Raw genomic sequence first — 13,637 nt, forward strand, 5'->3', positions numbered from 1 at the left:
TGAGGTAGGGGAAATAGGAGGTAGGTGGGAGGGGGATGTGGGGTGAGAAGAGGGGGTAGGGGGAATTTGGGATGTGCAGGGCTGCAGCGCCAGAGAAAGAGGTGACTTTCTCCAGCTTCAGGGCTGCGGCTGCTGGGGAGAGATGGCCCTCCTTCCCAGCCCCAGCTCAGGGGCCAGGGCTGCCCAGAGGGGGGGGGCAAGTGGGGCAATTTGCCCCAGGCCCTGCAGGGGCCCCCACGAGAATATAGTATTCTATAGTATTGCAACTTTTTTTTATGGAAGGGGCCCCCGAAATTGCTTTGCCCCAGGCCCCCTGAATCCTCTGGGCGGCCCTGTCAGGGGCTGCCATGGTCGGGGAGAGACTACTGATATTAAAATATGAGTTGTGTGCTTTTATTTGTAGAACAAAAACACGTTAATTATTCTTTAGGTTTTTTTATATAGCACTTTTGTCCAAAGTGCTTTACAATAGTTAGCTAATGGTACAAACGACATTTGGAAAGATCATTAAGTGGACCGCTGAGATCCTCAGCAATTTTCAAGTGGTCCGCGGAAAAAAAAAAAGTTTGAGACCCACTGACATAGGGGTTGATCTTACTCCACTGAAGTACGTGAGAGTTTTGCCATTGACTTCATGCCTCTAATTACTTGGATTTACTCTGCTGTTGGTAAGACCAGAATCTAACCCCACAGGGACAGAGACAAAGAGACAGAGAGAGTGCACTCACGTCTATCAGTTATTAGCTGTTTTTGGAATGAACTAAATGTATTTCATTACTTCCCAGGGATTGTATTTAGTCAGTCTGTAGACTTAAGATGATTCCATTATTACCCGATCCCATCTCAGTTATTGCTTGGTATCCTGGGCAATTCACAATTTTTAGATTATTTTGTGATACACTCTGATTCACTATGGAGGAGGGAAATGGAAACGCAGTGGACTGGCGCACATTACAGTTAGTAACTTTTAAGGGAAGTGGATGCTTTATTTCTGCTTTTCCTATTCTCTGGTTATAAAAGAAATAACCCTGCTGAGTAAAATGTCATGGGCTCCTTGTCCAATGACCATATTAAAGTGAACAGTCTGATCTGCGTGTACAGAGTGGTTTAACTATCTGACTCTGCTTGGACGTATAGGATTAGGTGCTGAGAACTTTGAACTCCAGCTGAAGTCATTCAGTGGGAGCTGAAGGTACTTAGCACCTCTTAGATGTGGCTCAGTAAGTGGCAGGACCAAACCACTACAGAACATGAAGATAATTTTGCTCCTGGCTCTCAAAGCCTGATTCGCCTCTTTCTGACACCACTAAAAATCCATCATCTTCAATGCAGCCACTACTGAGTTGCCCCAGTCTAAGTGAATGGAGAATCAGATCCTCATTGTCCCACCATTACTGTGATCTAAACCAAAGCAAAATCCTGACACACCGTTTGATTTATAAAGCCAGCTTCTGGCCCCTTGCATTAACCATGTCTGCATTAGCAATTTCCTTCACATTTCCAACCACTGCGCCTCCAACAGTAGTACCAATTGCAGGATGTAGCTAGGCCTCTGGTGTTTCAACTGGATTGTCATGTAAACCAGCTTTGAACAGGGTCAGGTGACATAATAGTTAAGGGCCAGATTTTCAAAACAGCTCAGCGCCCAGCAGGTGACTTGGGAACAATGGCTGCTGCCAGAAAGTGAGCACTGTTGGAAATCTGACCGCTTCATGTAAGATTCTCCCTTTCCACAGTGCTAGTGATTTTAGGGGTCTGGTTTTGGATGCCCAATGATCTTCTGAGGGAAGGTGCTCACGCTTGTCCTGGAAACCAGGCCTTTTCAAGATGTCTCAAATTGGGCACCCAAAAAATGAAGGATTCTCCAAATCATTAGTTAAAGATAGGTGGAAATGCCTAAAAGGGAGTTGAGCAGTTTTGAAAATCTGACCCTAGATTGTAAGCTCGTTGGGACAGGGGTTGTGTTTGTACAACACCTAGCACAATGAGTTCTTGGTCCAAGACTAGGACTCCGAGGTCTTTGATAATACAAATAAATAATAACATGCCAGCAGCTGGTCTGCACCAACATTTCTAGTATAGTCCCTACTGGGGAGCTGTTCCAAGGGAAAAATTGAAGAAAAAATGCTGCTGTAGACACTTCCCCAAGTTCTCTTTTCAGTGAAATGTAACGAGATCGTTATTTTTTGACCTCTGTAGTTGATGTTAGCATTGCTTTGTTCAAATACAATACAGTGAAGTATCAAATATGGATTTATTAAAATTCCTTTTTTTAAACAAAATGTTCTATTCTCTAAGTCTATAAAAGTCAACAGAACAGCTGTTAATTACAGAAAGGGGGTGTGCTGTGTGGGGGGTGTTAGAGATGAAAAGAGGAAAAAATAAAATACAGTGTGATACAGCAACTCATTATTAATGTGAAAAAACCCCTCAGTGACACACAGAATGAGCTAAGCTGTACTAGGAGACCGCCTCAAAAGAACACACAGTCTGGAAGGAATGTTAATACCGATACACTTGCAAAGCCAATATAAGATAAAACAAGAAGAAAGTTTGGAATAAGACCCATCATGCAACATCCCTAATAGCCACCCCAAAAGCAGTTTTTAAATTGTTTGAAATCTTAAGATAAGAAAAATCTGGTTCCATCTGAGCACATTATAAGTATGCTTTGCTAACAGTTTTCACAGAAGGAGAAAACAATATATTTGGTTTTCAGTGGAAGCTATTTTCTTTTCCCTAAGAAGCATTTTGCAGATGGTTTATAAGAGGAACATAAAATAGAATGCAGATCAGTGCAGACCCATCTTTATATATATACACGTCTCAATTCAAGTTACCATACAATGAATTTAACAGATAATTTTCAGAAAAGCCCTGCTGTCAAAAGTGTGTCATTTAAATAGTTATTGTTTCTGTTAATTTCCCCTTCAATATATGGGCTCATATCCTCAGCTCGTGTAAGTCAACATAGCTCCCCTGACCTCAATAGAATTACACCAATTTACAGGAGCTAAGTATCTGTCCCCCGTTTTCTTATTCTGCAGGTAAACAGACAATAGATTTCCTCTTTCTGTTAACATTAGCAAATGAAAATTCAGCCACATGTGGTGTTATATTGTGATACACAAGCTAAGTATCTTAGAATCATAGAATCTTCTTAATGTTTATATTGTGATATAACTGAGCCAGCCAGACTCATCTGCTTTCTGCAGCCATTCTCTGAGATAGACCAGATTTTTTTGGCAGTAGGACCAGATGGGATGACAATTTATGCTAGGGCAATTTTCACTGTGGTGGTGTTGTGATTATTAGACTTAAAAATTTACCCTAAGCAACTGTGAAGAGTATGTGAAAGTTCATAGCATGTCACCATAATCTATGACTCGCCGTCTGCTTGAGAATTAACCATGGGAAAAAAGTCAAGTTATTTTCAATAAATGAACGTTATGAACAGGTGCAGGGAAACCAAACAGAAAAACTGAATTAATCCAAACAAAAATGGCCTACTAATCATCAGTGAAGGACTACAGTAAAATACTACTTAGTAAACAAGAAAATGTGGGAACAAAGTTACCTATGCCAAATTTGGCCTTATAGAAACAGATTTAGTTGGTGTACAAAATAATGAGGATAAAACATGCCACCCACTTTGATTCCTTTTTGGGTTCTTAAAAAGACACATTGAAAAAAAGGAATTATTTTCCTCCAGCTAATCCCCTGACCAGCCAACACAGCAACTCACCTTGATTCATCTCAGCTTCCTCGACCTAAGTCAGGAACTGATCAGGCAAAGGAGGTTCTTCCAGAAAGGAAGGCCAGTTGGCTTGCTCTTCTTTAAGGAACTTTGTTTTCACCTGTGAGAGCTGAAAGTCATCACACAATCATGCCATCCAATCCTCAGCCCATCGGTGGGAATACCCAATTCCCCGCACTGCACAGGCAAGTAAGATCCTGTAAGTTGTCCATTCCCTTGTTGTGTTACTTTCTCACCTCCCTCTTTTCTCCCATTCTTTCTCCCATTCTCTCAGCTTTTCATTGAATCCTAAAATCAACTATAGTGCATTCATCCAAATCTGCCTTGTCTAAGGACAAAGGATCCAAAAGATGACATCCCTGACCAGAGCATGAGCCAGGGTCCAAGCAGCAGGTATTGTGGCCGACTTGCCAGCCAAAACATCTACTCATAACTATCCAGCAGTCCAGTGTTCCAAAAACATCAACAGAAGCCATATTTCACCCATCTTTCCTATTCTGTCTCCCCTACCTTGTGTCTGTCTGTTAAGAACAGGATCAGTAAATGCCCTTCCCACTGAGGGTAAAATTAACCTTTTCCTTATCAAAGAAAGATTATTCTGAAAATAAGAGACTGATATTTTGTCTCCAAAAGGAGAAGGACTTTAAAGGTTATCATTAAGTTTGTTTTGCATAATCCCTCAACCACAGTTTCAATATGAATGTGTGTTTTTTCTTTCTTGTTCTTTCTTGTGTTTAATCAATACACTTTCTATTTGAATTAATGCTTTTGGGTGTTTGCCAAATAACCAGGTAGAATCAGGGTCTCTGTAGAAACATAACCCAAACCTATCTATCACTGTTTAATGTTGGACAGCAAAAGGGCTTATAAACACCTTTAAATCTTTAGGCCTTGGAGATCAATATCAGTACAACAGTGTGTATTGTAGATACACACACATATATACAGTGATTGCCATTAAAAGGTCAGCATTAGTCAGCAGTTATCATGACACATTATCTGTGATACCACTGTAATACTACACACCAGTACTGTGGTGATGGGTGCCAGTGATGATTGTGTGTGTGTGTGTGTGTGTGTGTGTGTGTGTGTGTGTGTGTGTGAGAGAGAGAGAGAGAGACATTTAATATTCCAGGTATGGGGAAATACTGCATTTTTCTCAGGTAACACTAGATGGTAACTGCAGGTAAATGTTGAATTTTTAATAGCTACCACTGTGTATACATGATATATATATATATATCTTATATAGATAAAATATTTACTGTAAGACACATCCACACATTCCTCTGTACAGTTTGAGGAGAAAATAGATACAGGAAAAAGCAGTTATCAGTAAGTAATCTGATTTTGAGATAAATGACAATTACACCCCTCCCATTTGCTTGTCAGAAGTACAAGCAAAGTTGTGGCTCTTCATTAAAAATAATAAACACACTATGACAGAATAGTACATAATTTATTAACAAAAATTTTAATAAATCTGAAGAAAAAAAGTCTTTGGTGACACTATCTATAAAACAACCTATCTTTGATGGTAAACCTATAATGTTATACAGGTTAATGAAGTAAATCAAGTAATATGGCTTTGTAATTTTTTTCTCTCTCTCTGTTACACACTTCCTTGAAGTTTAATTACACCATATTATAGTCAAATGGGGGGAAGAGGGGACGCTTTAAAAAAAAGATGTGGCAGCACTATGAAAACATTGGTAATACATTAGAAATTTTTTCCCCCAAATGTACATTTTATACAAAATAAGGTATGATTTTTTTTGTTTGCTTTACAATTGCCCATCTAAGTATTCCCAGTTTGATTTTTCATCCTTTTCAATCATATACTATACATATTTTCTCTCAAAATAAATATACAAGATTATGTACACTGTCACAAGGCCCATTTGATCACCCCTAATTTCAGTGTGAAATGATAATTCATGTCAACGAGGGAGAAAAATCCTAATGCATCAGGTGGTTACAAAGAAATTAACTACAGCTGTTAGAAAGCATGTAATGACATAAAATAAATGGTAAATAGGCCAGCTTGACATCACTTTACGCAAGAGTGAGACGTACAAAGCTTGGAGGACTGTTTCATTATCCTAGAGACAACGGCTCTGATCCTGCAGTGGGCAGACCCCGGCACCTGCAGAAAGCTCAGCTGACTTCTACAGGGCTCTGAAAAGGATAATGGGGCCATCTATGTGGAGTCCCATTGAAGTCAATAGATCCCACTGTAGGACTGGGCTACTGTCCTTCACAGTAATGTTTCTTTGCACCTTGCTAAAGCAGCAGTTTCCAACAGCAAAGCCAGACTGGAAAACAAATCCATCCTTTCTTTGATGTAAGAGACTGCTTGATTTGGGGATTTAACAAATAGATTTTGATCAAAAAAGGTATTATTACGACAACCACATACTATTCTTTTGTTTTGGGTAGGGGAGACAGACACAAGTACGTTGCATTTTAGGCAGGGGAAAGAGAGGGTTTTGTTTTTTAAGGACACAAAATCTATGTACAGCTGAATATAGGCTGGTACAATTGTTTCAATGTCAAATGATCACTTCCATTTTTGACATAAAATGTTTTTTGGAAAAGACCTATTTTAAAAGAGGGGCTCATTGGTAAAAGATTAATTTCTTTGTCAAACCTGGCTCTAAAAAGAAATTGAAATCTCAACTTGATCAAATCCATGGTGGATTCAAATGGAAAGGTAGATCAAAGTGCTCGATAGCTGCACATCATGATGAAATCGTTGCACAGCTTAAACATTCACATTTAGAAAAAGTTGTGGTAATAATCAGAGTTTTTCAAAAATGGAAGGATAGCAAATGAGATCTCACCCAGCCCCAAGGCGCTGGGGAGGGAGCCAGGCATTCTCTAATCCTGGAAGTTTGCCCCTACTTTTGTGACTCGTTTTTCTCATTATGAAACCCTCCTCCAGCAATGGGTCTCATTCAAACAACAACCAAGCAGGGATTCTTTTTTAATAAATTCAATTAAAAATTCATTACTTCTCCCAACCCCTGATCCCTGTTTTTATTCTGTTTTAATGGCATGGATCTATTCACATACATCCAAGTCACCCCAGATGAAATTAAGGTTGGTAACCTTTACTAAAGGCCACATGCTTAACACTCCTTCAAGTCAGCAGGCATTCAAGTACCTGTAACGTAAAGGTTAACAAACAAACAAACCTAGAACAGAAAAACCAAGAGAGGAAAGCAACAAGGAGAGACTTTTGCTTGAGCACCATTTGAATTAAGAAAAAAATAAACACTGACACATTCATAGGACATGATAAAGGAGGATTTTGTTTGCTACAGAAACTGCACAGCCCTGTACGGCATAGTGACATGTGAGGGTGTGAAACATGCTTAGCATCCTTCAGGAGCACTGGCTGATAAAGTTTTCACTGTGGCTAATGCATAAAGTTCTAAACTGGATCTGCATCCAACTCTCAAAACTCAGCGAGGAACTGAATCGCCACACATGGGCAGAGAGATCTATGGCCATTAGCAAGGTTGGCAGTGAGATGCATTCTTTGCTAGAGAGATGGCTATGCCTTGGTAACGTGTTATACAGAAAAGTGTCTCATACCTATCCGAAACCGTTCTCAAGTTCAGCTTTTTATAGTTGCTTCTTTAAGTAGTGATTTGTAAACAGAAAGAGCCTTGAACGATATTCAGATTTAGCCCCCTACTCTCTTTTTGCCACCCATGGAAACGACATAAAAAGAATGTTGAAGAGATGCTGTCAAAGAGTTTTAGCCCAAGATTTCACCTGCTGCGCTTTAAAAATGGATAATACCCACTCCCCTTTCTTAAGAACCCATCCTACTCTGCCAAGAAAGCACATTACATAAAATAGGGGGGAGGTCTAGCTCAGTGGTTTGAGCATTGGCCTGCTAAACCCAGGGTTGTGAGTTCAATCCTTGAGGGGGCCACCTAGGGCAAAATCAATACTTAGTCCTGCTAGTGAAGGCAGGGGGCTGGACTCGATGACCTTTTGGGTTCCCTTACAGCTCTATGAGATAGGTATATCTCCATATTAAAAAAAGAAAAGAAAAGCAGAACTCTGGGCATTATTTTTATATAATGAACTAGCCCCCCCAACCTTCAGGCACTTCTCCTGCTGGCTAGAGGCCCGTTACCTAGCTCCCAGAGCGAGCTGCTGAAACAGCGATGTGCTTGTCCACAAACAAGACAAACAAACCAGGAGCTGTGCTGGGCTTGTCCACTACTTTGAATGACAGGACAAAATGTTCACAAATGGGTGCCTTGAAGATAGGCCATATTTTAGCACCTAAATAAGAGGCCTCAAGAAAGGAGACCCAATGGGAGCAGTTGGGTGATCAGCACTTTTGAAAATCAGGCCAACAGAGTTTGGTCTCTTGCTCCCTAATTGGCAACTGCAAAAATTAGAGTAAGGAAAGTTCAAAAGACCTTGGCAGTGTCCTTTATGGGGTTTGGCTCAGACTTAAGTAACACAGCCAGGAACTTGAGAACTCTGCCCCTAACTCACTGTATTGTACTTGGTTATTGCGGTTCATATGGAAAGAAAGCCACTGGTTGGAATATCCCGACAGGAGATCATGTACTAACAAACAGTAATAGTATTGTGCACTTCTATATCTTACTGCTGAGGAGCTTATATGTTTTGCTACAAACATTAATTAAACTTAATCACCCCTCCAGGAGATAAACATTACTATGTCAATTTTACAGCAGGCTAAACTGAGGCACACAGTGATTAAGTGATTTGACCAAAGCCACATGCGGAATCAGTGGCTGAGTTAGGAATAGAACCCAGTAACTCTGACCCAACCACCTTCACTCTTTCTCTGGCTTCGAGAGCATGCTCTCTCCATCCCCTGTATCAACTGTCTAGACCAGGTGTTCTCACAACAATTTTTTTGATGGCCTCAGAGTGCGGCCACCAACTCTTGCTGGTAGCTACTCTGACAATTTTTCCTAAAATATTTAATTAACTTTAGGAAAAAACGAACAAATATGCACATATACATGTCCAAATCATTGTAATTTATTTATGTTGGTTTTTGGGGTTTTTTTGCAGATAAAAATAACGTACAGTTGTCTCTATTCTTTACTGGATCTAAACAGAATTGAAACACTAATAAGGTGCTTTGCACGTTCTTGTCTTTTGTTGTTGTTTTTAAAAGAGTTGCTGGCTAGTAAGTCTGCTGCAGTGAAAAGTGATGCTAGCATATTAATATCACTTTGCACAGCCTCCCAGCTAGCTGCTGTCTGCTGTGAAAAGTGATATTAACAAACATACAAGTATCACTTTTCACAGCAGACTTACTCAGCACCAGCAAGCCAGGAGCCAAAGTAAACCCTGGATGGGAAGGTGGACAGGGAGGCAAGTGGGCCAGGGGCAATAAGGGGAATGGGTGGGGGGCTGGCAGAGGCAGCAGGGGCCAGGGGTAATGGGGGGTGGGGGGTGAGCCCAGGGCTGGAGTCTACTGCTGCACAGCCAAGGGCCAAGGCTGGAGCCTGCTGTGGCACAGCTTGGGGGATAGAGCTTTGTGCCCTGCACCCGGGGAATGGGGCCTGGGGATGGACCACAGGGCAGAGATGAAGCCCCACGCCTGGAGCCTGCTGCTCACCACCCCAAGGCTGAAGCCTGATCCCACCGTCCCCACAGAAAGGTGGGGAACTCATTGGCTGCCTGCTCCTCCAGCGTTTGTGTCCCCAGAGGGGAACAAGGCCCAGCCCCTGCTGGTGGCTCCATGGGAAGGGCCACTGCTTTCCCCCCCTCTCCTCCAATCACCACCCAGGAGTGTGGCCACAAGAAAAGTCCCTGGTGGCCACATTTGAGAAACACTGGTCTAGACACAAAGGAATGAGGTAAGGAATGCTCTGCAGTAGTTTTATCTGGGACCAAAGTCACACCTTCTTGCTGTTATTTTAACACACTTTTTTGAGCGTGATTATTGTTATCAAATACCCAGAGACATCTCGCGGAAATATGTGACAGTTAAAACAATTGATAAAAGTGCTTATTTATCCAATAGATTGTAATCGCTTCTTTTTAGCTTAAATCAGTGTTTTTATTTTATTCCCACAATTTAAACATATACGTAACTAGTTCACACTATGGCGTAAATAACGGAAATGTTTCTGTTTGAAATGAGAAAACCATTTGTGAGTTATAAGGAGAACAGAAAAGCACCTGGAACTACCAGATCTATCTTTGGGCCAGATTCTACCTTGAGTTACTGTGGGTTAAATCTGGAGTAACTACTGCCACTGATAGACATACTCCATACCAACAGAACTCCAAGATGGAATCTGGCTACTTGCTTTCACTCTTACAACTACAAAATACCTAGACTGATTTGATTTTCCTCAATACAACTGGTTTCAGGCAAAGTCCTTATAAGCCAAGCTCCTCCTCCCATCCCCCTTCAAAACAAGGGGATTAAAATGGGAATGTTGACAGACCCTTAACTATTGTGACATAAATAATGCCACCATGATACATATTCCCATGTGCACAAGAAGAGCAACTCATGCAAACTGTAGCTTACCCATCACTGTAGCTTTAGCTGCTATATTTTCCTCCACTCATAACAGGTATATAATTAAAACAGAACTTCCAAACTCCTGCCACACCCTGATGAGAGAAGTCAGGATGATTTCTTATGATTCATTCATAACTCGAATATAACCACCACCAATAAAAGGCATTGGATTCCTCCTCTTTGACTTCCATCCTCTCTGTTTTGTTCTCTGTGCAAACCAGACAATTGACTAATCTTTCCTAGGCATCAATCTTTTTTCCCCATTTAAAAAAATAGGGTTTAATTGTCTTTGTTCCCTAAACAGAAGGATCTTAACTATGCTTCACTAAATGGACATTCTTCCGCTTTCCCTCTGTGCAATAGAATGGTTGATACATTTACTGTCAATTGACTTGAGCAGTGAAAGAGAAAATTAAAAAACTAAAACCAAAAAAGGCATTAAGTGAAACAATGTTTAATTTCTGTCCTGTTTGTGCTTGATTTTTTTTTTTTGAAACTGCTGCATTTTCTACCTGTGAGAGCTGAACTTTTAATTTTGCAATTTTCATTCAGTTTTCCCTGCAATGATATTAAAATGCTTGTAAGAAAGCAATGGCAGCTTCGAATGTTTGTAAGAAAGGAATGGCAACTTGGAAATAGTCACACCCAACACCATTTTGATTAAAGAAAGAACTCTGTTTTTAATAGTTGTGGGTTTTTTTGATCATTAAAAAAGTTTTAACCTGCATAGCAATCATTTCAAAAATAATTATTTAATGTTCCATAATGAAACTGTACACAACCTAGTCTTGAACGACAGAAGCCTGGGAGGTGGTTTGAAGCAGTCCAGCACAATGATTCCTTGGAGCCACACAACTCTGCTTTCCACTTGCATGTGTTTTTGTCCTCGTTACAGTCTGGCTCCAAGTGTCCGTGGATCTGCACTGGGCATGGAGAACAGTTCAGGCCCCTCAGCAGGGCTCCTCAAAGTCGTTCAATGTCTCGATATTTCTTCCTCAGGATGGAGACCTGATCTTTAAAGAGGACAGGGTCAAGCCTCATCTGAGAATGGATCAGCGGCATATAGCCAAACCAGCTGGCGAAAGTGTTCATGCAGCTCTGCCGCTGGGCAAAATGATCTGGGTCAGCCCAGCGGGAAGCCCTGGAAGTCTGAATGGAGAGAAAGGAAATGCTAAGTCATCGTGTCAACAACGCTCTGTAAATGGCAGGAGACAAGATGTTACCAAGGCTGTGCTGTGAGGTGATCTCAGCACCTCATCACCTGGCTCTAAAACCTCAACATAGGGCTGAAATTTGGTAAGAAATACATAGCTGGTACACCTCTACCCCGATAGAACGCTGTCCTCGGGAGCCAAAAAATCTTACCACATTATAGGTGAAACCGCGTTATATCGAACTTGCTTTGATCCGCCGGAGTGCGCAGCCCCGCCCCCCCGGAGGGCTGCTTTACCGCGTTATATCCGAATTCGTGTTTTATCGGGTCGCGTTATATCGGGGTAGCGGTGTAGCTACAGTTCAAGCCACATGGATCAAATTCTGACCTTAGTAACAGCTGGACAACTTATTATTACTTATTATTTGTATTACAGTGGCGCCTAGGAGCCCGAGTCATGGACCGGGACCCATTGTGCCAGGCGCTGTACAAACCGAAGAGAAAGACAGTCTCTGCCCCAAGGGGCTTACAGTCTAAGTGTAAGGCAAGAGACAACAGATGGAGACAGACAGATGGGGGAATACAAGGAAATAATGAAACAATATTGGTCAACATGATAAGCAGTGCATGCCTTTGCCTTTGTGACTGTTAAAAGTCTTTTGTCTTATGATGATCATTAGGCTTGTTTAGAACAGAAATATCTCGGAATACATCCCCTGAAATACGTCAAGGCATTACTCTAGAATCTCTCTATTTCAACCCAATTCCCAGATTATTTTTGATAGCGGACAATAAAACATTACTCCCCCGCAAAAGGCCAAGCCATTGGGGGTGCAAATGTCAGAGCTAACTGTGCAACCCTCAAGCTATATTCTAAACACACGTCATCAGTGGGCACCCATGGCAGCTTGACTAGCCAGAGTGCTCACGTAAGAGCTTCAAAATGGCCCCTAAACTAATGGCTCAGGTGCCACTGAGGTCTATGAGAGTTGGAGGAAGCCAGAAAATGCCTAATTCTGGGAGTTGACGTTGGAGTCAATTTCAGTGGAGAATGTTGAGCATCTCACAGGACTGAGCCCTAAGAGATGAACACTGTAACACCATTATAGTTTGTCAGGTCAAAAATTCATTTTGAGGGCCCAGTCCTGCATCCCTTATGCATGAGTAATTCCACTGAGTTCGTGAGTCCAGTGGAACTTCTTAATGCAAAAACTCACTCAGGTGTGTAAGTGTCAGCATGATCAGGGCTTTAGAATATTGCCTACAAATAAATGGCACTGCAGGTGCACAGACAGCACAGCACGGTGGATGGAGCCAGCACAATACACTTCGATAGAGAAGTAGAGAAAATAAACTGGAATCACAGAAGTGATTACATCCCATCAGGTCATGCTAATAATATAGCACTTTTCAAAATTAGTATGAAAGCCACATTTCGTATTTACCTAAAATACTAACAACCTTATTTTCAGAGGTTCTGATCATCCACAACTCCTATTAAGGTCCATAGCAGCTATGGGTACTCAGCACCTCTGAAAAATCAGGCCCTAAAAGCTTCGAAGGAGTTGTTATTCTCTATTTGGAAAATAATGCACCTCACTGTATGTAGGAACCCACTCAATCCAAAACAATTCTTTGAAACAACAGACTAAGTGCTCAGAAAGTGCCATTAAAATCGATTTTGTGCCATCTCTCATATGTTTGCATGACACTTTACTTTTGTTTGTACTGCAATTTTTTTTTAAACAACGGAAACTCAAGGTGTGTTCATTAAATGTTAAAACAGTGATAGAGTCAGGAAAACTGGCCAGTTTAACTCGAACAGTAGATTATAATGTGTACTAATCCCAGACACTTGATTATATGTAATCACAACAGGGCAGGCTAGGAAAAGTGTGCTGGAGGATTATAGAAGACAGCCAGCCATGAGCATTGAATTTCCATATGACTATTAATTGGTGTCACAACCTTAAGGTTCTGTTATGTTAATTTTTTATTCGTCTTTTCAAGGGATTATGAACATAGACCATTCAGTTTGTTTTAGGAAACAACTGTAGTTCATTTTTCACTTACATCACCATCTCCTGCAAAGGCAAGCCTGTGTGTAGTCTGAACTGAAGAGCCAAAGTACAGCTCTGTGGATAGCAGAAGGTACCTTCTGAATGGTGCAGATGGAGGCA

General features: G+C 41.2%; 1 protein-coding gene across 1 annotated transcript in view; it reads right to left on the reverse strand.

The window, feature by feature from the left end:
• Positions 1 to 10,007: 10,007 nt before the first annotated feature.
• EXT1 (exostosin glycosyltransferase 1) overlaps positions 10,008 to 13,637 on the reverse strand; it is a 244,711-nt gene continuing 241,081 nt past the window's right edge. The window contains exon 11 of the mRNA XM_024208589.3: positions 10,008 to 11,453. Within this exon, the coding sequence (XP_024064357.1) occupies positions 11,268 to 11,453 (186 nt within the window). The 3' untranslated portion in view covers positions 10,008 to 11,267. The remainder of the gene's footprint in view (positions 11,454 to 13,637) is intronic.

This window comes from Terrapene carolina, unplaced genomic scaffold (genome assembly GCF_002925995.2).
Source record: "Terrapene carolina triunguis isolate 2854851 unplaced genomic scaffold, T_m_triunguis-2.0 Scaffold58, whole genome shotgun sequence".
In the NCBI taxonomy this organism is placed as follows: domain Eukaryota; kingdom Metazoa; phylum Chordata; order Testudines; family Emydidae; genus Terrapene; species Terrapene triunguis.